The sequence below is a fragment of the Scyliorhinus canicula genome, chromosome 4 (genome assembly GCF_902713615.1).
Source record: "Scyliorhinus canicula chromosome 4, sScyCan1.1, whole genome shotgun sequence".
NCBI classification, from domain to species: Eukaryota; Metazoa; Chordata; class Chondrichthyes; order Carcharhiniformes; family Scyliorhinidae; genus Scyliorhinus; species Scyliorhinus canicula.
Genome location: NC_052149.1, coordinates 29,891,912 through 29,919,854, shown reverse-complemented (window position 1 = coordinate 29,919,854; position 27,943 = coordinate 29,891,912). Strand labels below are relative to the sequence as shown.

Sequence of the window (27,943 nt, the reverse complement as noted above, 5' to 3'; positions counted from 1 at the left end):
GCCAGGTTTTTCATCAAACAAGCCATTGACATGTTGAAGTTATGTTTCTGCTGCCCGAATAAATCTGGAGTCACCCTTATCTACTGACTCGCACAGGATCTCCAGAATAGTTGTGGTGCTTTACACTCTGCATGATACTGTGCAGCAGTAATGTTTGGACCCAGAGGAGGAACAAGGCACAGAGTACAGAGCATCTTCAAACAATTCAATGAGAAGGAGGCAGAAGATGATCCATGAACTGCACCACCAGTGGCGCCAGTGTCTGGGATGACCTCACCATTGTGATGTCCACTGAGATTCCACCAAGGCACACAATCTGTCAACCAGTTGTAAAAGTCACTTTTTATCCTAATCCTCCACCCCAAACCCAACATTGCCACCAGCAGAAACCAGTCCTGCAAATAAGTAATCATCCCTTTCACGCCCTCCCCACACCACCCCCACCATTGCATGCTGACCTCAACTACATTCAATGGAAAAGCATGAAGGCCCATTGATGGATAAAAGACCTGAATAACTACTGTCAAAATAAGAATGTTCTCATTATCCACATGATCATATTTCACTGGCTGTTGACATCAAGTCAACATGATTGAGTATGCCCTGCTATGTTAGCCTGTCTGATACTTAATTCGCTCGTTAAATATCAGGAAGACCCTGATCTGACCACCTCCAACAGCCAGGCATGCTGAGGGACCACAGATCTCCAACCCACTGATCTCCAACACTTTCTCTTCACGAGCTGTCAAGATCAAGTTGGCTTTAGGACCATCTCCAGTACCCTGTTTCTCCCTCAGATTCTGAGCTCTGTTCTCCTGCAAGAAGGGTAATAGGAAATCTATGAGTGAGAGTATTGATATATGTTGAACAGATAGATGGAGAACATTTGCTGAGAAGTGTGACTCTCGCATAAAGGCTTGACATTGTAAAACAAAGGGAATGAGTGTCAGCGTTGGCCAAATATGTAGGGATGTGTGGATGTTCATAGAGAGGGATGGGTGCACTTCAAGGTGTGTTGATGCCAGAACTGATGTGCTGAAGGGGCTGGGTGATATGCAAATCAGGATGTCAATGAACGTGCCATTTCCTGTACCTTTCCTGCCCTGATTAGGTCACTGAACCACTTCCTGTGTTAGATTCAGGAGGGCGGCACACCTGCTAGTTGTACTAACCCTCACGAGATCCCAATTGATCTCCTCGTGGGCTTATGGAATACGAGCACCTCCCATAGTGGGCGGAGTCCCACCAGCTGGGGATCGTAAAACCTCCTTATTAAAGCCAGCCCGGGTTGTGACCAGCTTCATCAGAAGTCCCGGTTGGGGCCTTTGGACTGTAAGCCAAGTCGTGGCCTTTGCTTTCGTTGTTAAATTAAAATGATTTTAAATTTAAATTCAATTGATAAACCTGGAACTTACCTTCTCGGGCCTCCTGAGTGAGCTTTTATAATGGTGACCTCTTGTCACCATCTCCACCATCTTGTTGTCCCCAGTTTGCATTTCCCTCCTGTTGCTAGGGAACAGTATCTCTTTCTGGGTCCTCCCAGCAGTACACCCATGCAGGTGTCGCTGAAAGCAGACACAACCTTTTGACTTCTGATCTTTCATGGCAACACCGTTTTCTCACCCCTCCTCGCCTTCAGCTGCTTAAGTTTGAGTTTTGGGATTCAGATTGTAATGTGTGAGTTGTCATCTGCTGATGTTAATTAGATGGGAAAAACCTGGAAACCATTTGTTAAATAACTAGCTGTGTTAAAAAAAATTCAAAAGATGCACCTGACACAAGTTAAATTGATATTATTCTGCTTTATACTAACATATGCTAGCACTTTTGTACTGCATCTTATCAGCTTGAAACTATTTATTTCAGGATCTCCACACATAGAAATTCAGATGATCACATAGATGCATTTATTGAACATCAGGGAAATTAATTTTGTTTACAAGTAAAACTGAGGTGCACGTGGTTGAATTGTAGCCCTAACTTTGAGAAGCCTTATGTCACTGAAAAGGAATATTCACACAAGCTCAAAAAACCAGCATCATAAGGACAGACCAGAACACATTAAAACTTCACTATTTGGGATTCAGCAAATCACAGGGGAGATAGTGGTGTGGTGCTAATGTCACTGAGCTAATAGTCCAAATGCCCAGGATAATGCCCTGGGGACATGGGTTCAAATCCCAACGCAGCAACTCGTGGAATTTAAATTCAATTGATAAATCTGGAATATAAAGCTAGTGATGGTGCATGACATTATTGTTGATTTTCATAATAAAAACAATCTGTTTCACTGATCCCCTTTTGGGGAGTGGGGAGTGGGTGGTGGGTGGTGGGGGGGGGGGGGGGGGGAATCTCCCACCCTTACCTGGTTTGGCCTACCACAGAATCGTAGAATCCCTGAAGTGCAGAAGGAGGCCATTCAGTCCATTGAGTCTGAGCACACTACCTCGTTCCATTCCTCTGCCCAATCCCGTAAACCTACCTAACCTGCACTTCTTTGGACATTAAAGAGCAATTTAGCATGGCCAATCCACCTACCCCGCTCATCTTTGGACTATGAGGGGAAACTGGAGCACTCGGGGAAACCCACGCAGACACGGGGAGAACGTGCAGACACCGCATAGGCAGTCACCCGAGGCTGGAATCAAACCTGGGTCCCTGGCGCTGTGAGGCAGCAGTGCTCACCACTGTGCCACCCTGTGTCTCCAGATTCACAGCATTGTGGTTGACTCGTAACTGCCCTCCAAAATAGCCCGGTGAGCCAAATCAGTTCAAGGGCAGTTAGAGATGGGCAACCAATGCTGGCCTTGCCAGCGGTGCCCAAATCCCATAAAAGAATTAAAAAAAAGAATTCTTCCCAGAATCCCTGGGGCATTCTGTGGCAAACAGAATCTGCTGGACATGAAGTCATAGGCCTGGTGTTACAGGCTTCAGGTGTTCTCAGCCAGTCACCTGCTTTCCAAGCCAACGGCAGGCCCCAGAAGTCAATGTTCTGATCCAGAATAGTTAATTGCTCCAGCTGCACATTATATACACATGGACACAATATCCTTCACATTTGTGCTTATGTAGTATTTATAATGTGGAGATGCCAGTGTTAGACTGGGGTGGGCACAGTAAGAAGTCTTACAACACCAGGTTGTTTGGAATCACTAGCTTTTGGAGCGCAGCTCCTTCACCAGGAGCTGCACTTACAGTAAGAAATATATTGTGTATGTTTTAAGTGTACTGCAAAAGACCAATTATATTGAAAGCAATGTTCAAACTGCACACATCCAACTGACCGACACCATTGCTACTGTTGTATTCCACTCAGTCCTCATGTTCTTACTGTAACATGGCAGTCCAGCTTTTACATTTGACTTGAGAAATGTTGCGATGTTCATGGGATGTAAATACGCCATTTCCACAGCTGATTACCAGGTGATGTTAGACAGGCAGCTTTGACCCAAAACTTGGGAGTTCTTGCAAAGATCCCCATTCCATCACTCGGATTCGACACGGTTATCTTCTCTGTTATGGGGTTAAGGGACAAGTCCTAAACTCACGACGATCTTTATAATGCTGCAGAAGTCTTTTCATACGTTACTCTAGGTTGTTGGCTCATGCCGCGTGCAGTCAAGTTCAAGCTTCTTTTGCTGTCTCTTTGAACAGGGACTGTAGACTGTGTGACAGTCTGTGAGCATCATTAGCAGGAACTATATGACCTCGGATAGTGCTACTATTTGCATGAGTCCAGGGGTAGCCTCTGTACTTCACACTTTTTCTGCTGTGGCATCTATTCCAGCGTAAGTGAAGTTTTCAAACAAAGCTGTGTTCACGTAAGCCTGTGGGAAAAAATTAGCATGTTTAAACGATAAACTAAATGTATAATTATCTTCCACTGCCTCCTCAAAGCACTGACATCTCGCTGGGTATGATGCTGTAAGCAATGGTCACTTTCTTGTACCAAGTGGCAGTGGATAAAGGTGGATTATATGGACGTAGAAGGCATTACAGCCAGGGCCAATCTGCTTAGCAGCTGACATTCACAGATTCACCCTCTAGTTAGCTTCACTGTTCCCCAGGCTACCTGAAAACCACTGAGACGAGTATGTTAAAATGAGCTTGGTCAGCCTGTATCAGGGTTTGAACCTCGGGATTTCCTGGTATGTCTACCACAGCCAGCCTGCCACTCAGCTCCTCACAGGGTTAACTCACAGCCTCAATAGGGAAGCTTTTTATTCTATATTTTTTGCTGTGGGAAGCTTGCCGTATGAGATAGACTTTCTCGTTTGATGTAGCCAGTGCGTGAGCCAGAGAGTAAATCTTCATCCACTGTGCATCAACCAGAAAACTAGTAGGACCACACGATTGCAACATGTCTAATCCCCACACACAATTGCCTTTTTGAGTACGATTGTTGATTCAGAGATAAATGCGGTCAAAGCAAGAGTCATTTGTGTTGCGTTTCACAACCACTTGGGGGATAGGGTCCGAGTTGCCAATTTTGTTTAACACAAGACCATTGCTACACCAACGACATCACCAGTTTGGGTGAAATTCAGACCGTGATTCCAGATCTGACTGTTCTATTCCACCCGCTTTCCTCACAGGGAGGAATTTTCCAAAGAAATTTCTAGTGTCAGCTTGACTGAAAACCGGTGCGTTTCTCTCCAGAAACAGACAGGTTTTCTTCTTGTAAAAAAATATTTCTTTATTCTCCTCCTTTTTCACATTTTCTCCCAAATTTACACCCACCAACAATAATCAGTAACAAATATGTCAATCCCCATATCAATAACAACGCATCCTCCCACCAAACCCCAAACATTAGCCCGCATGTTCACATAAACAAATGACAAAAAATATTCAGGAATCACCCACAGTCACCATTAACACACACTGGCCCCCTCCCCCCAACCCTCCCAACACCCCTCCCCCAACTATTTTTCGATGTTATCCAGTTCTTGAAAGTTCATGATGAATAATGCCCATGAATTGTAGATCCCCTCCATCCTTCCCCTCAGTTCAAACTTAACCTTCTCAAGAGTCAAGATTTCCAACTAGTCCCTCCCGCCACAGCAGTGGAGAGGCTGCCCTCCATCCTATCAGGATCCGCCTTCGGGCGGTCAACGAGGCTAAGGCTATGATATCTGCCTCTGCACCCGTTTCCAACCCTGCCTGGTCCGACACCCCGAATATGGCCACCCGGGGGCCCGGGTCCAGTTTCACGTGCACCACTTTAGAAATTACACGACATACCTCCTTCCAGTAATCCTTTAGCTTTGGACAGGACCAAAACAAATGAACGTGATTAGCGGGGCTCCCTCCGCAATGTTCACACACATTTTCTACTCCTTCAAAGAATCGGCTCATCCTCGCCCTTGTGAGGTGTGCTCTGTATACCACCTTCAGCTGTATCAGCCCCAGCCTCGTGTACGAGGTGGAGGCATTTACTCTCCGGAGCACCTCACACCAGAATCCCTCCTCCATATCCTCTCCTAACTCTTCCTCCCACTTTGCTTGGATTCCTTCCAATGGTGCCTTCTTCTCTTCCAAAATAGCTCCGCAAACTGCTGCCACTACCCCCTTCTCCAGTTCCCCCTGTCATCCGCACCTCCTCCAGCAATGTGGAGGCCGGCTCCTCTGGGATGTTCTGTATCTCCTTTCTGGCAAAGTCTCGAACCTGCATGTATCTAAACATTTCTCCCTGCTCCAGCCCATACTTCACTTCCAGCTCCTTCAATATTGCAAACCGACCCCTAAGAAACAAATCTTTCAGCGTCTTAATCCCCTTCTCTTCCCATTTCCAAAAATTTCCATCCCATCTCCCTGGCTCAAATCTGTGGTTCCCCTGAATTGGCATTTCCCTTGACCCTGCCCCCAACCCGATGTGTTGGCGAAACTGCCTCCAACTTTTCAATGAAACTATTATTACCGGACTCCCTGAGTACTTCCCCGGGGATATCGGGACCGGTGCTGTTGCTAGTGTTTTCAATCCTGACTCCCTGCACAAACTCTCAACCATTCTGACCCACTGGGAGTCAACCTCTCTGACCCAGCTCCGCACCTTCTCCACATTCCCTAAAGGTAAACATGCAGGTTGAATCTGTGATTAAGAAAGCGAATGCAATGTTGTCATTTATCTCAAGAGGGTTGGAATATAAAAGCAGCGATGTGCTACTGAGCCTTTATAAGGCTCTGGTTAGGCCCCATTTGGAGTACTGTGTCCAGTTTTGGGCCCCACATCTCAGGAAGGACATACTGGCACTGGAGCGTGTCCAGCGGAGATTCACACGGATGATCCCTGGAATGGTGGGTCTAACATATGAGGAACGGCTGAGGATCCTGGGATTGTATTCATTGGAGTTTAGAAGGTTAAGGGGAGATCTAATAGAAACTTACAAGATAATACATGGCTTAGAAAGGGTGGATGCAAAGAAACTGTTTCCGTTAGGCGAGGAGACGAGGACCCGTGGGCACAGCCTTAGAATTAGAGGGGGTAAATTCAGAACAGAAATGCGGAGACATTTCTTCAGCCAGAGAGTGGTGGGCCTGTGGAATTCATTGCCGCGGAGTGCAGTGGAGGCCGGGACGCTAAATGGCTTCAAGGCAGAGATAGATAAATTCTTGATGTCGCGAGGAATTAAGGGCTACGGGGAGAATACTGGTAGGTGGAGTTGAAATGCCCATCAGCCATGATTGAATGGCGGAGTGGACTCGATGGGCCGAATGGCCTTACTTCCACTCCTATGTCTTATGGTCTTATGGTCTTACATTCACCGCCCAGTAGTAGTACATCAGGTTCAGAAGACCCAAACCCCCTGCCTGCCTTCCCCTCTGTAGTTGCACTTTGCTAACTCTGGCCACCTTCCCTCCCCATATGAACAACGTGATCCTTCCCTCAATCTCTCTGATAAAAGCCTTTGGCAGGAATTTTAATCCCCTGTACCCGACCTGCCAGTGACCAAGGGAGACTGTCCCACCTTGCCAGATCAACTTTCACTCTCCCCACCAAACTAGAGATGTTGTACCTGCGGAGCACCCCTCCCCCTCCCCCCCCCCCCCCCCCCCCCCCCCACTCCCGGGCAACCTGCCCTCCCAGGCACCTAAAGTAAGTCACTTCGGAATGGCAGTCCCCACAGCCCTGCCTCCACCCCTGACCGAGACACCACAAAATACTCTTGTCGATATTATTTAGTTTGTATCCCGAGAAAGACCCAAACACTCGAAGCAGCTCCAATATTCCCCCTATTGACACACTCGCTTCCGACAAGTATAACAGTAAGTCGTCAGCATATAAGGACACCCTATGCTCTATTCACCCCCCCCCACCCACCCCGCACTATTCCTTTCCATACCCCCGAATTTCTTAATGCGATAGCCAACGGCTCAACGCGAGTGCAAACAGCAATCAGCAGGGGGGGAACATAGGATATCCCTGCCTAGTCCCACGGTGGAGAGAAATGTATCTCGAGCTGATGCTGTTCACAGCCAGGTTTTCTGACCAGATCTTCTGACGTTCTGGCAAAAATAAAACCGGGGAGCGTGGTTTGCGCTGTCACTCTGGCAGGGTGGTGCCCGATAGAGCCAGGAAGGCTGACACCACAGCGCCATCTTTAAAGAGTGCCCCAATCTGTTAAAAAGAACATCCCCTTCCCAAACAAACTTTCCCTCCACCACAAAATTATTGGGGAGCATTCTTCCCCCATCTCCTCCCCCATCTCAATGTCGTTGGCACGCACCCCTTCCATCCCAAACAGAGAAGGGTAAATCCCCCATGGAGGAGGGTTATCCCCTGGCAGTGCCCCCAGTGCCAGGGAGCACTGCCAGGGTGCCCAGTCTCCACTCTCATCCCTAGCGGTTCCAGGCACCTACTAATAATAATCGCTTATTGTCACAAGTAGGCTTCAATGAAGTTACTGTGAAAAGCCCCTAGTCACCGCATTCAAAATACTTAACATTTTCGTTTTTGCTCAAGATTAATTCGGCGCATTTATATGAAACTTTCTCACCACGTTCGGGGAGGCCGGTACGGGAATTGAACACGCGCTGCTGGCCTTGTTCTACATTACAAGTCAGCTATTTAGCCCACTGTGCTAAACCAGCCCCTAACCTCTGCATCCCTATCGCGGTCATCGCAACTGGTTTTCATTTTTGCAAACCTGTGGCGACGTGATGTCACGCCATCAGGGGGGGTGGGGGGGGGGCAAGATTCTACGAGGCTGGGCGCTACAGCTTAAAGCCATTTAATTATACTAAAATCTATTTAAAATCAGATTTAAAATCATGCAAATCAGGTTCACACCCTTCCTAGGCGGCACCTGATCACATCACTGGCGGGGGGGGGGGGGGACGGGGACGCGGGGAAGATCGTGTCACTGACCCCACGAACTCCAGCAAGGTTTGACGTTACAACATTTTCTCAGAGTACATGACGGCGCCACCGCCCAGGGAATTTCAGGGCCACTCAATCTGCTGTCACAAAGGGAATACAGTGCCTTTGGCCTCCTCGGGTAGATAGCTGGGCTGCCATGACTGAGAACCCCGTACTCAGGGAGCTGACAAAAAGACAAGAGGGAAATACAACTATTCAAAGGAAAAACCTTGACTTAAGCCTGGGCAAAATCTAAATGGTTCCTAAATTGAGATTTTCACACATCACTCCTTTATATGCCTGCACACATCAAGCACAACAGCTGCTGTGTAACCCAGAAGAGGTGCCCTTTGGGCTTACAATAAACACTGTTATATCAATACCAGCTGCATGACTGATGGTCCGTTAATAATCCCAACTACTTTCCATCAGCTTTCACATCAAGATGCGTTACCTTTCTTGCTTCAAGCATTCGGTTCAGTTGCACTGAAATCTGTGCAAAGGTCGGTCGCTCATAGGGCCGGTCCCTCCAGCATTGCCTCATGAACTCATAGCTAAGGAAGATTCAAACAAACAAAGATGCACATTTACACTGATGTACATAAAACTGCATCCGACCTTCCCATCGAATTTTAAAGTGACGCAGCAAGAAATACAACACAGCCCAGAAGGTCGGCTTGAGAGTTTCTCGTTTCGTTAATTGTGAACCTTCACCTGCTTGTGAAATGCATGAACTCAGATAGATGATTTGAGAAAGAATCACTGTTAAAGGGAGGTGAGAAAAGTAGGAAATGAGGTTTTAAACAGAGTATTGCATCAAAAGTAAACAACAACAACTTACATTTATATAGCACCTTCTATGTAATGAAACGTACCAAGGCACTTCACATGAGCATTATAAAATAAATGATGCCACTGAGTTACACAAGGAGCTATTACGTCGAACCACCAACTGTTTGGTCAAAAAGATAACTCTTGAGGAGTGTGTTAAAGGTAAAAAGTGTGGTGGGGAGGTTTAGAGGTGTAAGGAGGGTATTCCAGAGCTGGGGTCCAAGATAACAGAAGGTCCGAGTGCCAGTGTTGGAACAGTTAAAGTTGGGGCATGCGCCAGAGGCTAGAATTAAAGGAATGGAAATATCTTGGAGCATTATAATGCTGAAGGAGACCGGCAGCCAATGCAGGTCAGCGAGCACAGGGGTGCTAAGGGAATGGAACCTGCTGTGAGATACAACCCGGGCAACAGCAGAGTTTTGGATGACTTCAAGTTTACAGAGGTAGAATATCAGCAATCAGCAAGAAATGCATTGGTATAATCAAGTCTAGACGCAATGAAGGCATGAATGAGTGTTTCAGCCCCTGATGGGCTGGGACAGGGTGGAGTTGGGCAGTGTTGAGAGGTGGAAATTGGCGGTCTTAGCGGTGGCATGGACATGAGGACAGGAGATCAAATGTGACAAAGTTGCAAACAGTTTGGCTTAATTTCAGACTGTCGTTGAGGAGAGGGATGGAGCTGGTAGCTAAGGAGCGGCATTTGGAGCAGGGACTAAAAACAATGGTTTAAATCATCCCGCTATTTAACCGGAGGAAATTCCTGCTCGTCCAGTACAGGACGTCAGATAAGAAACCTGATAACTTAGCAATAATGGAGGAGTTGTGAGAGGCGATTGTGAGTTAAAGCTGTGTATCATCAGTGTACATGAGAAAAGTAACACCATGCCTTTGCATGATCACTGAAGGATAGTAGATAGATGAGAAAAAGGGCAAAGGATAGATTCTTTGGACACTGGAGGTAACAGCGTGGGAGCAGGAAGAGAAGCTATTGTACCTGATTCTCTGCCTATGTTTATATAGATAAGAATAAAACTCTGAGAGTAGCTCGATGATACTGCAGCGGTGTTGGAAGAGGATGGGGTGGACGACCATGTCAATGGTTGTAGACAAGTTGCAAAGGATGAGGTGGATGGTTGTCACCTTTGCTACAACCACACAGGATGCCACTTGTGACTTTGATAAGAGCCACCTTCTTTCCTGTGGCAGGAGCGGAAACCTGATTGGAGGGATTCAAGCATGGAGTTCCAGGAAAGATGAGAATGGATTTGGGAGGTGACAACACATTCAAGGACTTTGGAGAGGAAAGGGAGTTTGGAAATGGGATGGTCTTTTGCAAGGATGATGGGGGCAATGGTTGGTTTTGGAGGAGAGGGTTTTTTCTTCGCAAAGTATTTATAAAAACTACGAGAATTCCCCATTGATGAGTGGATTTAAAGACAAGGAGAGAGTATATCTCATTGGAGGGCACATACCCTATAATAGATGATAGATATGAATTCCAGATAAATTAGGATGAAATAGTGGGCGGGATTCTCCCAGTCCTTGGCCGGGCCGGAGAATCCCCGCGACCGGGCCACACCACCCCGACGCCAGCACGCGATTCTTCGCAGAGCCAGCATGGTTGGCGCGGCGCCAGTCGTGGGCCGCTCTACGCTGCCGGCCCGCCGATTCTCGGGCCGGGCGGCTGTCGTGGAAACGCTGGGTCCTGCCGGCGCCGTCCACACCTGCTGTCAGCCGATGGGAACTCAGCGTGGAAGGGTTGGGTGGCGGCCTGTACTGGGGGGGGGGAGGGGGGCTCTGACCCTTGGGGGGGGGCAGGGGGGCTCCGATGCGGCCTGGCCCACGGTTGGGGCCCACCAATCGGCGGGACGGCCTCTCTAGCTGGGGGACTCATTTCCGATGTGCCGGCCCCTGTAGTCCTGTGCCATGTTGCATCGAAACCGACACGTTGAAGGAAGCCAATGCACATGCGCGCATTGGTGCCGGAGCCACTGCGCATGCGTGGATCCCGCGGCGCCCAGTTTGCGCAGGGATCGGCAGCTGTAGCGGCATGAACCGCACCAGAGCCATGCTAGTCCACTGTAGGGGCCAGAATTAGTCATGGGAGCGGCCCATTCACGCCGTTGTAAAACGCAATGGCGTTTACAGTGGCGTGGAAACTCTGCCGCGGGATGAGAGAATCCCGCCCCACGTATGGGAATTTAGTTATCCCTTCAATTCTTTGCATGCAGCCTTTTGTGCCTATAAATACACACCTTGCAGCAAAAACAATCTAAAAGAGGACACTGAAAATTCTCACAAATCATTGTAAGATTTAAGAATGACCTTTAACTGTAGAACTATAGAACCGTAGAATCCCTACAGTGCAGAAGGAGGTCATTTGGCCCATTGAATCTGCACCGACCCTCTGAAAGAGCACCCTACCTGGGCCCACTCCCCTGCCCTAACCCTGTAACCCCACCCAACCTGCACATCTTTAAACACCCAGGGGCAATTTAGCATGGAAACCGGAGCAGTCGGAGGAAACCTACTCAGACACGGGGAGAACGTGCAAACTCCACACAGACAGTTACCTAAGGCCGGAATTGAACCTGGGTCCCTGATGCAGTGAGGCAGCAGTGCTAAACACTTTGTCACCATGCCACCCCAAATAACACCTTTAATATTTTAAAAAGTATTGAAAGAATGGAGGAAGCAGACATTTGAAAGGAATCTTCACCAATGTAAAACAAAAAGAAGGAGGTTAAAAAGTTGTTTGAATTCAACTCAACAGATTGGGATTACAGAGTGAGTGTGACAACTGTAAATATGAGAGGATTAGCCTGTGGTTACTCACACTTCATCATCACAGTTCAGGGGTTTCTCCATTCGGAAGCCTTGAGGTAATTTTTCATAGAGTTCTGCACATGTCATTCCACAATACGGTGTTCCACCTACAATTGACCAGACATCAATTAGTGCAAAATAAATACAGAAACTGGTCAGATTTTTAAAAAATGAAGAAACTTACATAAAAGAGCAAGATCTATAATACAGGTAACCAGCAAGTTTGAAAAGAGTAAGAGGGGAGACAGTTGTGTACTTATGATGTTTCTGGACTAGTAATAGAGAGAACGTGAGTTCAAATCTGTGATGTGGCGAGAGACAGAGAAGTTGGACGGAGGGAGAGGAGGCACAGGGACACACACACCACACACACACACACACACACACACACACACCACATACACCACACACACACAAGAAACTAATTCTCCAACATACTAGAGAAATGGAGGGCGGATCTCACTTACCAAGGCTGACAATCTCCCATAACAACACTCCAAACGACCAGCTGAAGAAAGATCAAATTCATGTGTGAATTGTTTACAAACCAACTGACAGACAACATAATTTGAACAACGTATTCAGAAATTGGGTGCTGACAGTGGGGAGGACCATGCTGACAGCTCCAAGCAGTTAGTGGACACCCCTGGTGGGATGTCCTAAATGAAATGCAATGTTTCTGAGCTATAACTGAATCTCATTATGGGTCAAAAATTGAGTATTTTGTCCTTATAGTTTATAGTTGCCGACTATGTAATGTGCTTTGCAGTTTAAATAATAGGTCCTTTTATAAGCCTTAGAATGGTTTGAATCACTGTATGTGCTGACCTATGAAGATGGCACCATGTAGATGATACAATTCCTGAAAGAGCACCCTACCTGGGCCCACTCCCCTGCCCTAACCCTGTAACCCCACCCAACCTGCACATCTTTGAACACCCAGGGGCAATTTAGCATGGAAACCGGAGCAGTCGGAGGAAACCTACTCAGACACGGGGATTGTATCATGCAGCAGTAACTTTGTTGTGAGGCATTGCATACCATTCAGTAGGCCTTAATGAAGTCTTTGTAATCTTAAGTAGGTTAACGGTATGTATTTACTACAAGAACTATGTACATAAAGGAATTGTATCATGCAGCAGTACCTTTGTTGTGAGGCATTGCATACCGTTCAGTAGGCCTTAATGAAGTCTTTGTAATCTTAAGTAGGTTAACGGTATGTATTTACTACAAGAACTATGTACATATATACAGTGTTCAAGTGAGGAGGTGTCTCCATGCTTGCTTGTACACACAGCTCTATCCAACTGATTTCTGGATTCCTGATCATGTGTTCTTTTACGTCACTATGGGCACTACTGTACTCAGTCCCACATTAACCCTATATGTGCCAGACCCTGATACTATAACCTCCACTCCAGCAGCAATCACACATTGAATTACAGGCTCTGTTACTTGCCTGAAGACTCATGGTGGCATTTTCCCTACATTCTATGCTTGCCACTTGCTCGCCCCTGCGCTCCAGCCTTGGCACGGGCTGCGAATAGACTGAGATGCTAGTGGAGGCTTCCAGAACTTTTGTCACCTTAATTTTACCTGGGGCGCAAATTTTCCTCCCATGGTTCCCTACACTGAAACAAACTGAAGCAACAGAAATAGGGTGGGAAGTGAGAACTTAAGTGGGTTGGTGCAGACTCGATGGGCCGAATGTCCTCCTTCTGCACTGCATGTTCCATGTTCTAAATCCGGGGAACACTTTGTCCTATTTTGAGTATCTTGTGCTGCTCACCATTGAATGCAAACCGCGGTTGAATGGACACCAGCTGCTTCCTGAGAAAAGTTATCTTTACTTGCATGGTTCCGACTGAGAGTCTCAGTGAACAGAGTCATATTTCCTGTAGAATCAGTGATAACAAAATATAGAAAATGCTACCCAGGAGTTCAGGCCTACTCTGCAGTATCAGCATTTAATCATTGCAGTATGTCAGCCCTATCTTAGATGTACATACTGAAATATAAATATGCCCCTGGGTAAGGAGATTTGATCATTCAATTGAATAAGGTGCTGAACATTAAGGAGACAGGTGTTGGAAGAAAAGGCAAGGTGACAGCTTGGGTTTCTGGGCATTTTCTTTGTTAGGAAAATACATAGCCAGTTATGCTGTGAAGATTAAATCTGTCGGATATTAGGAGCAGGACATTGTGGATTGGTTTGAGGTTAACTGAAAGAGGCAGGAGGGGATTTTACCTAAATAACGGATAACTAAAGGGTCAGGTGCATAGTGGGAGGGAGAAATAACAGAGGCAAGGATTACCTCAGCGCTCAATGATAGGGAATGCAAAATAATATTCTGTGGTGTACACCCGGTGTTTAGGAAAGGAAGATGTAAGACCTGAAAGCAAAGCATTCGGATTCATTTCTAGAGGAATACAAAATGAAATTAGAGAGGTAATGCTGAATATATTGAGAACCAAGGTTCCCGTCTAGTGTAGGCCTACCCCTGCTCTGAGTAAAATATTCATGGTGGCAAATGGATGAGACCCTTAAGTGACCATTAATTGGGGAAAGGCAGGAAGGCCAGCTGCTGGATGTTACATTACACATTTGGGGCACTTTTTATTCTTTCATGGGATGTGGGTGTCAACAGCAAGGCCACATTTGTCGCCCAAATTGTCCTTGAGAGGTTGGCGGTGGGCTGCCTTCTATAACCTCTGTAGTCCATCTGGTGCAGGTATGCCTACAATTTCCTGAAGGTGGAAAATTCCAAGATTTTGACCTACAAGAATGCAGTCAGAATGGAAAGCAGGCCGCCACTGGGGTGGGATTATTAAAATGTAAAATGAGTATCAGAGATTTCTTTCCACAAAGAATGATCAGCACATGGAATGAACTCCCAGGTATACAAAGTAAAAATCCCAGGATACTTTAAGTAACAATCAGGCGCTGGAATTACAGAAGCTGGGTGTTTCTCAATGTACCCAGATGAACTTGTCAAGCAGCAACTTCCTGCCATGGATCCCAGTGCTTTGGAACAGATTTACTGGAGCAAAGGAAGCTGCACGATGGCCCAGTGATGGTGACCAAAGCCAGCTACAGCCTAACAGCAGGGATGGCCAGAATCCGTCTCCCTGCACCTTTTCAAAAGTGATGGGTGGAATTCTCCAGCCGCCTCTCCCCACGCCCGTGGGGGGCGGGGGGTGGGGGGTGGGGGTGGGGGGGGGGGGTGGGGGGGGGGGGGGCTCTCCATCGTCCGCAGATGATATATTCTGGTCCCGGTGATAATTTACATTTCTCAGTCAAGGAACCCGCAACAGCGACTTCCCATCAGTGACAAAGGCGAGAGAAATCCGCCTGCTATAATTCTGTTCCATTCTCCCTTTTTAAAGTATATCATTTGGTTGGGGTTTATGGGAAGCCGTAGTTCCCCCCCCCCCCTCCCCCCCCCCCCCCCCCCCCCCCACCTTATTGCCCATAATCTAGAACATAGAACATTACAGCGCAGTACAGGCCCTTCGGCCCTCGATGTTGCGCCGATGTGTGAAACCCCTCTAAAGCCCATCTACACTATTCCCTTATCGTCCATATGTCTATCCAATGACCATTTGAATGCGTTTAGTGTTGGTGAGCCATTACTGTTGCAGGCAGGGCATTCCATGCCCTTATTACTCTCTGATTAAAGAACCTACCTGTGACATCTGTCCTATATCTATCTCGCCTTAATTTAAAGCTATGTCCCCTCCTGCTAGACATCGCCATCCGAGGAAAAAGGCTCTCACTGTCCGCCCTATCTAATCCTCTGATCATCTTGTATGCCTCAATTAAGTCACCTCTTAACCTTCTTCTCTCTAACGAAAACAGTCTGAAGTCCCTCAGCCTTTCCTCATAAGATCTTCCGTCTATACCAGGCAACATCCTGGTAAATCTCCTCTCCACTCTTTCCAATGCTTCCACATCCTTCCTATAATGTGGCGACCAGAACTGCATGCAATACTCCAAATGCGGTCGCACCAGAGTTTTGTACCCAATCTCCAATTTAGTAACTCCGTTTTCGGAGCCATAACATGGAGAGTCCTAGGGCAGAGAAGAAAACCCAGGCAAAATCTAGGCAAGGTTCTGGAGAGGTAGGACCCAGATGAGAGCGGTCACCGGGGAATGAGCCACCAGGAGGAGATCACAAGTCAGAATCACCAGGGAGGGAGAAAATACCACTGGGGAGGGCAGGCTGAAGAAGCGTCGGGGAGCAAAACTGCTCCTGTTGTCAAGATATAGGTAGCTAGGGTGAAGGGGAGGTCCAGTGGGTCATTGTAGGGGGATGGAGGGAATGTTAAGGCAGTAACTCCATGCTGCGAATCAAAGATAATCCTTTATAGCAGTGGCATTCTGCTTGATGTGGCTGAAGAGCTGGTGTGGTGCCCATGAATCAGTGCTGGAGTGCAGCCTTGGAATATCAGTGGAACCGAGTCTCAGGAAAAGAGATTAGACCATCAGGAGGTGAACAGTCTGTGAGGTTATCTGAGTCAAAGCGACCGGTGCGAGAGTTCAGAAGCTAGATCTATAAAATAAGGACTTAAAATCCCTCGGGAGGGAGACAGAGGGTTTTAGAAAGTTTGTGTAACTCGCAGTGCACACTGGCATCTGGGTGGGTTGCTAAGAAATCCATGGGATCTGTCTTGGTTGCATTTGCCATTTATTGTGCAGTGTGGTGTATTTGACCACAGTTTGCCTGTTAGTTCATATGTTTATGCTGATTGTTAAAATATAAGATAAATATTTTCTGACTTTGCGTAATGAAGGTAATTTTTTTGTTTAAATACTGTGAAATATTGTGCTTTTATTCTCAAAGTGAGCACCTGGGGTTTCTAAAATTTTCCACGTTAAACAAAATGCTACCGGTCCCCATGTGGAACATAACAACTGTTTGCTGCTGTGTATTGTTTAAATCGCTGAGGAAATAGATGTTGTTTGCTGTAAAATAGGCTGCCTGTTGTGAGTCTTGTCTTAAGTCCTACCCAGCCCCTAACTCACTGGCTGCAAGTGGAGCCAGGATACACTCTGAAGAAGAGCCTCGAGTCAGTGACCACTGCATAAACATCTGTATGTAGTGACAGGGGACTGGTTTCAATTAACATTTCTGTGAAATTTCAAAGTGAAATTACTTTTGGTATAAACACAGAATAATCTGTATATTTGAATATGTATTAATGCACAAAAGCAATAAGCAAAATGTTAGTACAATGTTACAAATCATGGTTTATTTCACAGTAAGAAGTCTTACAACACCAGGTTAAAGTCCAACAGGTTTGTTTCAATCACTAGCTTTCGGAGCACTGCTCCTTCCTCAGGTGAAGGAAGGTAGTGTTTGAAACAAACCTGTTGGACTTTAACCTGGTGTTGTAAGACTTCTTACTGTGCTCACTCCAGTCCAACGCCGGCATCTCCACATCATGGTTTATTTCAGTTAGTTTGATATAAGTAAAAGCAGAAGGTGAATTCTTCCTTTGGTAATAATTGGGAAACATTTTTTCTTACTAACTGGCGATTCATGAACAAAAGTTTATTCTTAGAAATCATGGGTGCAGCTTTCAATTTCATAGTAAAACCAACACTATCTCATCAGCCTGTTATACACTCCCCATGATGTTACTTTCTTCTTAGCTCAGTGGAAACGAAGATTGGACAGGGGTTACATGGATACCTGCTATTGTCTCCCTCTACACACACAAAGTTGAATGTCTAACACATTTCCATGGTTCTATTCTCCCTCTTCATTGCCCCAGGGTTGCTAATCATGGCTCATGCCGCAACATCACAATGGGATGCAAGGCAGGGCAAGGCAGAACACCCTAAGAACTACCTCAGCCTCTGCAGAGATTGGACCTATGATGCACTGTTCTGCATCACACTATAGTCAACTGAGCCAATTGAGCCCTAGCCAGCTCCAATAGAAGATTGTTTGTTCATGTTTTGCCTTAGAAGGCTTCAAATCTAGATCTTTGGCTCCAGTAGCCCATTAGAGAGTAATGTTTCAAATTGGCATGAACAGAATTACTCCAAAATACCCTTTCTAATTACTGGTTACTCACACATCACTTTTTGTTGTATAGACGCTGTAATTCAAGGACTCAATTGCCATCCATCGTACTGGGAGACGCCCCTAAACAATTCAAAGGAGAATAAAATACTATCCTGAGTAAGGCCCATTACAGAAGAATCATTTCAAGTCAAAGTACAAAAATATGATGCATTCTTTTGATAAAGAGAAAAATCAAACATTTATATGAAATTGAGGAATTGGTGTTATGTAGCCAATTTGCTCACAGCAACACCGCACAAAACATATATTAACAGTTAATCTACTTGTGTTTGTTGAAGAAAACATGTTGACCAGAAGAGCAAGAGCATTTCCTTCTCTGCTGTGAACAAAACCATAAAAACATTAACATTCGCATGAACCACGGCAACAAGTAGATGTGGCCTTAAACACAGAATCGTTACAGCAGAGAAGGAAGCCATGTGGCCCATCGTGTCAGCACTGAATCCATATGAGCAACTTGCCTCATCTCATTTCCCGCCACTTCACCCTGTAACCGTGCACATTCTTCCTTCTCAGATAATAACCAAGTTCCCTTTGAATACTCTGAGTGAAGCCGCCTCTACCATGTTCATGGGCAGCACATTTCAGAACGTAATCATTCTCTGTGTGAATGTTGATAGGCGGGATTCTCCGGTTCCCCAGCGGTTCTCGGCGGCACGCCGTTCACTGGCGGCGGGATTCTCTCTTCCCTCCACTTGTCAATGGGATTTCCCATTGAATCCACTCCACGCTGTCAGGAAACACGCATACGGGTGCGTTGCCAGCAGGAAATGAGATTCCTAACCTTTGGAGAATTCCGGCAAATATCTAATCTGAGGGATGGCGCTCAGAACAGTGCAACACTCTTCAAGAGAGCAATGATATGTTCACACAGATAATATGCTGGAACCATCATCAGTACAGAACAATATGGTCACATCATTCACAGCAGGCTTTAATGAGGGTGAAATGCAATAACAAACTTCTGGATAAAATACTGTTGTATTCAATCTTACCATGGTCTTTTTTACATACACCTCTTCCCCACGGGACAGCCCAAAGTCTGCAATTTTAGCCACAAGATTGTCTCCCACTAGTACATTCCTGGCTGCGAGATCCCTGTGGATGAACTGAGAAAAATCTTGCATCAGATTTGGAAAAAGGAGTGAATTTCAACAATAAGCGAGGATCTAAGGTCAAATCAGTGTGCGACTCTGATCACTCCCCGTGTGAAATGCATTTTGGTCGAAAAAATGTGAAAGCAACTCATTATCTAAATGGTGAGAGACTGCGGGCGCTCCGATACAGAGGGATCTGGGTGTCCTGGTGCATGAGTCACAGAAAACGAGCATGCAGGTGCAGCAGATAATATGGAAAGCAAATGGAATGTTGGCATTTGTAACAAAAGGAATGGAGTATAAAGGAAAGGAAGTGTTGTTGCAACAATACAAGGCATTAGTAAGACCACCCCTGTTGTATTGTGCACAGTTTTGGTCCTCTAATTTGAGGAAAGAAGCAGCATTGTAGGCAGGAGGTTCACTAGATAGATTCCAGAGATGAGGGGTTTGTCGTGTGAGGAGAGATTGAACAATTTAGGCCTATACTCTCGAGAGTTTAGAAGAATGAGGGGAGATCTAATTGAGGTATACAAGATGCTGAAAGGCATGGATAAAGTAGACGTGGAGCTGATGCTTCCTCTTGTGGGGAATTCTAGACCGAGAGATCATAGTCTTAGGATAAGAGGTAGCAAATTTTAAACCGATATTGAGGAGAAACTACTTTTCCCAAAAGGTTGTGAATCTGGAAATTGCTATCCCAGAGTGTGGTGGATGTTGGGTCAGTGAGTAAATTTAAGGAGGAGTTGACAGATTTTTAATTGGTAATGGGTTGAAGGGTTATGGAGAATGGGAAGGACGGCGGAGTTGAGGCCACGATGGGATCAGCCACGATCACATTGAGGGTGTTAGGCTTGGGAGGCTATATTGCTTACTCCCACTCCTAGGTCATGTGTTCTAGGGAGGAGCTGCTCCGGTTGATTTTGCAATCCAGCTCTTGGCCTGTAACATTGGAGGTAGCAGATGAGGAACATATCAGCCATGATAGAATGGCGGAGCAGACTTGATGGGCCGAATGGCCTAATTCTGCTCCTATATCTTCTGAACTTCTGAATTTATGACTCAGCCTCAGTGATAGTCGGATAATCATCCAACGTGGCAAAAACAGGTTTGAAAATGGTAATCTGTGTGAATTAATTGTTCCTATTTGTGGGGAAGCCTGTGCGCAGGGCTCTCTGTGCAGGTATCGCCAGCTCCAAACAGTGGGAATGTCAAATTAATTCTGCTTCGGACATCGCAAACATGTTCTTTAACTGTGCGACCTGTCAACGCTTCCAGCCAGTGCAGAGTAAGGAGACACTTCAGCAGCATGAAATCGAAACCTCTCCGTGGTCCAAAGTTGGCATTGACCTCTTTCATGCAAATGGTCATGATTACGTGTTAATCATGGATTATTTTTCCAATTACCCTGAAGTCGTGAAGCTCTCAGACCTCACATCTCGGACCGTCATCAATGCCTGTAAGGAGACGTTCTCCATGGCATGGTATCCCACTCAATGTCATGAATGACAATGGCCTGTGCTTCAGCAGCCATGAATGGTCTGTTTGCTCAGTCGTATCAGTTCAAACACGTCATTTCAAGCCCACACTATTCGCAGTCAAACGGAAAAGTTGAGAAAGGGGTGCACACAGTAAAGCAGCTCATCTGCAAGGCTGCGGATTCTGCGCCTGACATTCACTTTGCGCTGCTTGCGTACAGGGAGACCCCACTGTCGACTGGCATGTCGCCGGCTCAACTCCTGATGAACAGGGACCTGCGAATGACACTTCCAGCAATACACTTGCCCAACCTGGATCACCTCCCGGTGCTGCAGAAGGTGCAGCAACTCCAAGACCGGCAAAAACAGGGCTATGATGCTCATGCCACCGATTTGCCCGTGTTATCCCCGTCAGACACTGTTTGGGTCAAGATCCCTGATGGAGGTTGTTCAGCACCAGCTGTCGTTGTTCGCCAGGCTGCCCCCCGCTCGTATGTTGTGCGTCTGGCTGATGCTTCTGTTGTGCGACGAAACAGACGCAGGCACTGCGCACAATTGCATTCCCGCAACCACATTCTCCTCCGTTTCCTTATTTTGTTTTGCCACCTCCTGATACCTCGACTCACGAGGCCACCAGTCAGGCTTCAATCCAGCCCATCAAGGCGCTGTCATCCCCACCACCAACCTCTCCGGCGGTCGACAAGGATCAGACGCAAGCCACAGAGACTGGGCTTCTGAACATTTGTTCTGTTTGCTATGTTCTGTGTTCTCGCATTAGACAGCTGTTTTCACATGTACATATGTTCACATCCACTGCATATATATATGTTAATATTGGCCTATTCTTGTAAATACGTTCACATATGTCATCCAAAATTTTAAGAAAAGGGGAGATGTCATGATATGCAGGCACACACATAATGATATACAGGCAGACATAGACAAGCAGCTAATGGACACAGAGAACAGGACACGACCAATAAGCAGGCAGGACACTCAGGGGTGGGATCTGACTATAAAAGACACGAGGCACTCACACTCTGCCTCTTTCCACTGATGAACATCTAGAGAGTCAGTCAAGGGTGTTGTTACAATCTCACACCTCCACCACGTGGCTAAGAGCTAGTCTGGTTCAGTCAGACAGAGTAACCACACTTAAGTTAGCAGAGAGTCGAACTCACAGAGAACTGTGCTAACTGTGCTGTTAGTTCAATAAACCTGATTGAAATAACTTCAAGGTCTGGAGTATCTTTCTGATCTAAGCTGCATCCAGTTGCAGCCAGTGTTATACCAGTGTACTTAACACGACAAAAGCCAGTATACCTCTTAATACAAAGGTAAAGTATTGCAGGTGCTGGAAATCTAAAATGTAAGAGGTAATACTGGAAATATTCGGCAGGCTGGGCAGCGTCCAGAGAGAGAGAGAAACAGTTAATGTTTTAGCTAATAAACTATCTTTTTCATCAATTTGAATAATGTAAATATGACTGGTTATAAGCAGGTACTGGCACAACCAACCCACAACACAGTGCAACCTTGTGCACTCGTACACTGGCGATTCATACTGGCATGTCGTACACATCCAGTCCACAGCAAATGTATATTGATGATGCTGATGTGTGAAAATACACGGAACATACACACACCATTAAATTGCAAGACTGCAGTTAGCAGCATCAGCTGCCACCATAATCATGCCATGTAAATAAATAAAAAATGCAAGACCTTCAATATTATTGGTCACCTGTTTCTCGCTCAGGTACTGCATTCCCTTAGTCACGTCAGATGCAAACTGTAGCAGCTGTTGAGAGGTCAGCGTCGACGCAGTACCGTGCTCCTTTGCAAATGCCGGATCAGTTTCCAGAACTCTGCTCTTCCTTAGAAAATCCAAAAGGTTTCCAAATGGGGCATATTCAATAGCGATGTACAGGTAACCTGGTCAGTCGTACAAGAATCACAACTAAGCCATCACATCAACTCCACAAAATTATTGTGACAGATGCCTACGCACTTCTTGATCTAACCCTCGACTCTTGCATACATTCTGACCTATCCCTTATCCCTAGACCACTTCTTGATCTACTTTTGACTCTGGCACACTAACTCAGTTAACCCTTAATTCTTCTATACTAACTCACTTAACCCTTATTTTCTGTACTCTGTCTAACCTGATCATTAATCCATGTACACTCTCTAATCTAGCTCCTAATGCCTTCATACTATCTGACCTATCATTGACTACAGTATGCTAGCTGGCCTAACCCTTGACTGTGGCACACCATCTGAGCTACAACCCCCACCCGTCTTCCACACACTTCCTGATATAGTCTCCAAATAAATATATTGTTGTACGTTGTCTATGTGGGGCTTTCATGATGTAGTGTTTAATGCTGTGTGGTTAACAGTGATTGTGAAGGGCTATTTGTGTGCAGATCTGTGCACTGAGCCCCATTTGACCATTTCTGAAATTACATCGGGTTTGATATACTTCTTCCTATTGCTGAGTTCTGTGTTTGATTTTGTTTTGGCCTCTGTGTAGAAGTTGGAGGGTTTCAATTCTTACCTCTGTTCTCACAGGCTCCCAGCAGATTGATAATGTTGGGATGTTGCCCCAGTTTGCACAAAACTTCCAGCTCTCCTGCAAAGTCTCTATGATCATTCTCAGAGGCAAATTCTGTGGGAAGTAAAAGTTGTTACATTCTTCTGCCATAGCACTATCCAATAGAAATTACATGGCATTATGCTACAGTCACACTCATTTATCGATATGCACTAATTTTAGTAAAAAAAAATCTTTGGGCGGGATTCTCCATTAGGCGACACCAAAATCGGGAAATGCGATTGGGCGGAGAATCGCTTCCTACGCCAGAATTGCAGCAGGCGCCGATTTGATGCCAAATCGCAATTCCCCGTCACTTCGAAAACAGTGTCAATGCTTTTCACTCCTCACGCACAGTGGACACCATTTGCATATCATTAGCGGGCCCGACCCATTATTCGGCGCGGCCTCTACGATTCTCTGCCTCCGATGGGCCGAATTCCTAACAGCGTGGTTCACTTGTGCTTTTAAAAATCGTGAAACCGGTGTGGCGGCTGCTGAGGGAGAGAGGGGGTACGGAAGGTGTCCAACATCGCCATAGTTTGTTGACAGTTGTGCCGCTGGCCGAGGGGGGGCTTCTGCCCTGGCGGGGGGAGTAGTGGGGGGGGGGGGGGGGGGTGGCCAGGAGGTCGGCTGTAGAGTCGGGGTGGATGGGCACGGAGCACGATTGCTGCAGCTGGTAAGGCAACCATGCAACTGCGCACACCGCTAACAGCCCACTTTGAACCTGGTGCTACGGGTCATATAGGTGTCCCCCCAGAGCACTTTTGTGTGTGCCCTCTAGCTCCAGACGCTCCAACCGCTGCATGGGTGCACTCCATCACAACCAGTGCCATCTTTTTGGCTGGGATAAGTGTGTGTGGGGTATGTAGTGTGTTTGTGCAGCAGCAGCTTGTCAGCCTCCGAAGTGTCAATCATAGACCCAGTGAATCCCGGACCGTTTTTCATTAGAATAGATTGTGTTCCACACGGCTCCGGTGCTAGCCCCTTAATAGTCGTCAAATTGGTGCAGGTGCGGCGCCGATTTGTCTGTCGTGAAAGTCCACAGATTCTCCGTTTATGTCAGCACTTAGTCTCAGAACTGGAGAATCCCGCCCAATGTGTCCACTTACTCAGTATAGATGAAATGTGTAAGTACTTAAACATCCACCAACCCTCAGTAAATAAAGGAATAAAAGACAGGCCCAGATTATTGCCATGATGGAGAGGTTCTCTGTCGTGGCGAAAATACCAGAATTGGCCGGAAATCCTAAGTCACGCCCCCGAACACAGAATTTCCTATTTTCACAGCAGGGACAGAACTGGAGACGAGCCTGGGGTTCACACCTACCATTTTATGAAGGCAGTTGGCCATTTTAATCACCAGCTGCCTCCAGGGACAGCAGATGTTCCAGAAGGCAGCTCACCACCACCTTCTCAAGTGAAATTAAGGATGGGTAGTAAATGCTGGCCTAGATGCTAATGAGTAAACAAAAGTGGGAAACACGATGTGTGCAGATTCAGCCTGGTAAGAGAAGGTGATTCATTTAGATAGCTAGAATACCCAACTGGATAGATGAGGTACCCCATTGAATGTTGTCCTGGGACACCTTTGGGAGAGGTATGGCACATTTTGTGATAGTTAAAGCTAAACATGATTGCATGTAAAATTTGCATGAACTCATTGAATTGTCAATGCTGTCAAAAAACTATCAAGGTATCGAAGAACTTTCAAAACTGGGAAAGAACTATCAAGAAACAGTCAAGATACGTTTCAACATCATTGGAACTGTCAAAGCTGTCAATGGATTTAACTAAAGTTTTAAATAAAGGCTTGGCATTTTTCAAAAAGTGCTTGATATTTCATTCTGTCAGTTTACATAAGCCTGAGTGTAATAATTATAGGATTAATGCGGGAATGTCATATATTACAAATTAACATTACCACACGAGGTGCCTGTCAAGTGAACAGTTTGATTGACAGCTCCAAGTGGTTATGGAACAGAAGTATGATAGAATTTACCCTGCAGTTTGAGAGGAAGAAGGTGCAATCAGATGTAACAGTATTACAATTAAATAAGGTAACAACAAATACATGAGGGAGGAGCTGGCCAGAGTTGATTGGAAATGGAGCCTCACACGGAAGACAGTGGAATAGCAATGGCAGGGGTTTTTGGCGATTATTTGGGAGGCACAACCGAAATTCATCCGAAAGAGGATGAAATATGCCACGGGGAGGACAAGGCATCAATGGCTGACGAGGGAAGTCAAGGACAGCATAAAAGCAAAAGAAAAAGCATACAATGTGGTGAGGATTAGTGGGAAGCCAGAGGATTGAATAATCTTTAAAAGCGAGCAGAGGCCAACAAAAAAAGCAATAAGCGGGGAGAAGATGAAATATAAGTGCTAGCAATATAAAGGAAGATGGGAAGAGTTTTTTTTCAATATATAAACGTTAAGAGAGAGGCTAAAATGGACATTGGACCACTGGAAAATGTGGCTAAAGAAGTAGTAATAGGAAACAACGAAATGGCAGAGGAACTAAATAGTTACTTTGCATCAGTCTTCACGGTGGAAGACACCAATGGGATGCCAGAGCTCCAGGAGAATCAGGGGGCAGAGGTGAGTGCAGTGACGATCACTAAGGAGAAGGTTCTGAGGAAACTGAAAGGTCTGAAGGTGGATAAATCACTTGGACTGGATGGACTACACCCCAGGGTTCTAAAAGAGATAGCTGAGGAGATTGTGGAGGCATTGGTGGTGATCTTTCAGGAATCACTGGAGACGGGAAGGGTCCCAGAGCACTGAAAAGTGGCTAATGCAACACTGCTGTTTAAGAAGGGAGGGAGGCAGAAGGCGGGACAATATAGGCCGGTTAGCCTGACTTCAGTCATTGATAACATTTTAGAGTCCACTATTAAAAATGAAATCGTGGAGTACTTGGAAGTACATAATCAAATAGGAATGAGCCAGCACAGCTTCGCCAAGGGGAGGTCATGTCTGACAAATCTGTTAGAGTACTTTGAGGAAATAACAAGGAAGTTAGACAAAGAAAAACCAGTGGACGCGATTTATTTAGGTTTCCAGAAGGCCTTTGAGAAGGTGCCGCATAGGAGACTGTTAAATAAGTTAAGAGTCCATGGTGTTAAGGGTAAGACCCTAGCATGGATAGAGGATTGGCTGACTGGCAGAAGGCAGAGAGTGGGGATAAATGTGTCTTTTTCAGAATGGCAGCCGGTGCCTAGTGGTGTGCGTCAGGGATCGGTTGTGAGTGGGGGCATGGGTTAACATAAGTTGGCATGAAGTTGGCAAAGGGGTTATAAAGGCCATGGGGGTATGAAGGCCATGGGATTTAGTAAAGGGGCATGGGTTGGCAGAAGGGATATGAGGGGTCATGGGGAGTGGGGGGGAGGGGGAGCCGAGTGGGAAGCATGAGGTGATATAGGGTCGCAATGCCGTAGCATGGGGGGATGTTGGGATTGAGTGAGTGAGGGCTGGAATGCTGCTCTTTGTTTTAATAATTTTTAATATTTATATTTAAAACTACAACACCACTTTCACTTCACCACGTATTGAACAGCAGGGTTTGATTGTTGCGCCACTCAATTCCTTTGCCAAAGATTAATTTTCATTGCTTGTATACTATTTGTTTAATTGCTCATGGGATGTGGGCATCAGTGGCAACGGCAGCATTTATTACCCAACTCTAAGGTCCTGGTGAGCTGCCTTTTTGAACCAGTCAGTCCATGTGATACACTGTGGGAGTCATTAATTTGTTTTTTGCCACTTCTATTACTCACAAAGTCTTTGCAAAGTCTTAGAAGTTTTAATCGAGCCGCCATTATATCTTTGCCTCATTTTGTCCCTTACACATAGATGGCCGCTGCCCTTTAAGAGTACCCAGCACCCACATCAGCCTCACTCCAGCAGGTTTCAATGTAAGGCCTAATATAAACGGGATACTCACCAAAATAATGCAAAAGAAGATTATGAAGACTAAAACCCTGTCAGAAAGTCTACATGAATGAACATTACAGTTGTATGGACAGAGCTGCTGCGAGGCGTGCTATCGAGCACAAATGCTCCAAATTGCACTGGTTTTGAGAAGTGATTATTTTCTTCTGTTTTTCTGCTCAGGCTCAATTGCACAGAGCCAAACACAAAATCTGGCATGGATCAGCGTAACTGGACAGAGCCTTTAAAAAGTAATAATTTCCCCCCTAAAAATCTTGCTTTAAAAATATTCTGTGATGTGTTTAAGAGTGGTGTAACTTTGTAAAGTTCGATTAATACAGCTTGAAAAATGCATTCGTCGCAAAGGGTAAAGATTTTGAATCACAGCAACAACCCACCACCAGCGAGTAACACAATTTTAAATAACTGAAGATTACTACAGTACTGAACAATGTGGAAAGCTATTTTCTAGTTAGGTTGGGGCGCAGTATTCCCGTTCCTTGGTAATCCTTGAAAGAACGTTTATACAAATCGTTCAAAATGCATCTATTAGTAATCTTGCTCCCAAACATTCCAGCTTCATTCTTAGATCCTTCTTGAGGGATTGGAAACAAGGACAATGAACAGAAACTCCCAGTGTTGATTAATTCACCCTGACAGTGTGACCAGTTTTTTGGGCAGGGCTGAATTCCATCTTTAAAGATGGAAAGAATTGCAGAAACTCCAAT

General features: G+C 45.9%; 1 protein-coding gene across 1 annotated transcript in view; it reads right to left on the bottom strand.

The window, feature by feature from the left end:
• Positions 1 to 2,643: 2,643 nt before the first annotated feature.
• The window catches only part of tie1 (tyrosine kinase with immunoglobulin-like and EGF-like domains 1), a 111,952-nt gene continuing 86,652 nt past the window's right edge, over positions 2,644 to 27,943 (bottom strand). The window contains exons 17-24 of the mRNA XM_038793959.1: positions 23,247 to 23,357; positions 22,428 to 22,618; positions 19,107 to 19,220; positions 18,101 to 18,171; positions 12,484 to 12,524; positions 12,027 to 12,123; positions 8,814 to 8,913; positions 2,644 to 3,827 (exon numbers count right to left, since the gene is read on the bottom strand). Coding sequence (XP_038649887.1) covers positions 3,756 to 3,827; positions 8,814 to 8,913; positions 12,027 to 12,123; positions 12,484 to 12,524; positions 18,101 to 18,171; positions 19,107 to 19,220; positions 22,428 to 22,618; positions 23,247 to 23,357 — 797 coding nt within the window. The 3' untranslated portion in view covers positions 2,644 to 3,755. The remainder of the gene's footprint in view (positions 3,828 to 8,813; positions 8,914 to 12,026; positions 12,124 to 12,483; positions 12,525 to 18,100; positions 18,172 to 19,106; positions 19,221 to 22,427; positions 22,619 to 23,246; positions 23,358 to 27,943) is intronic.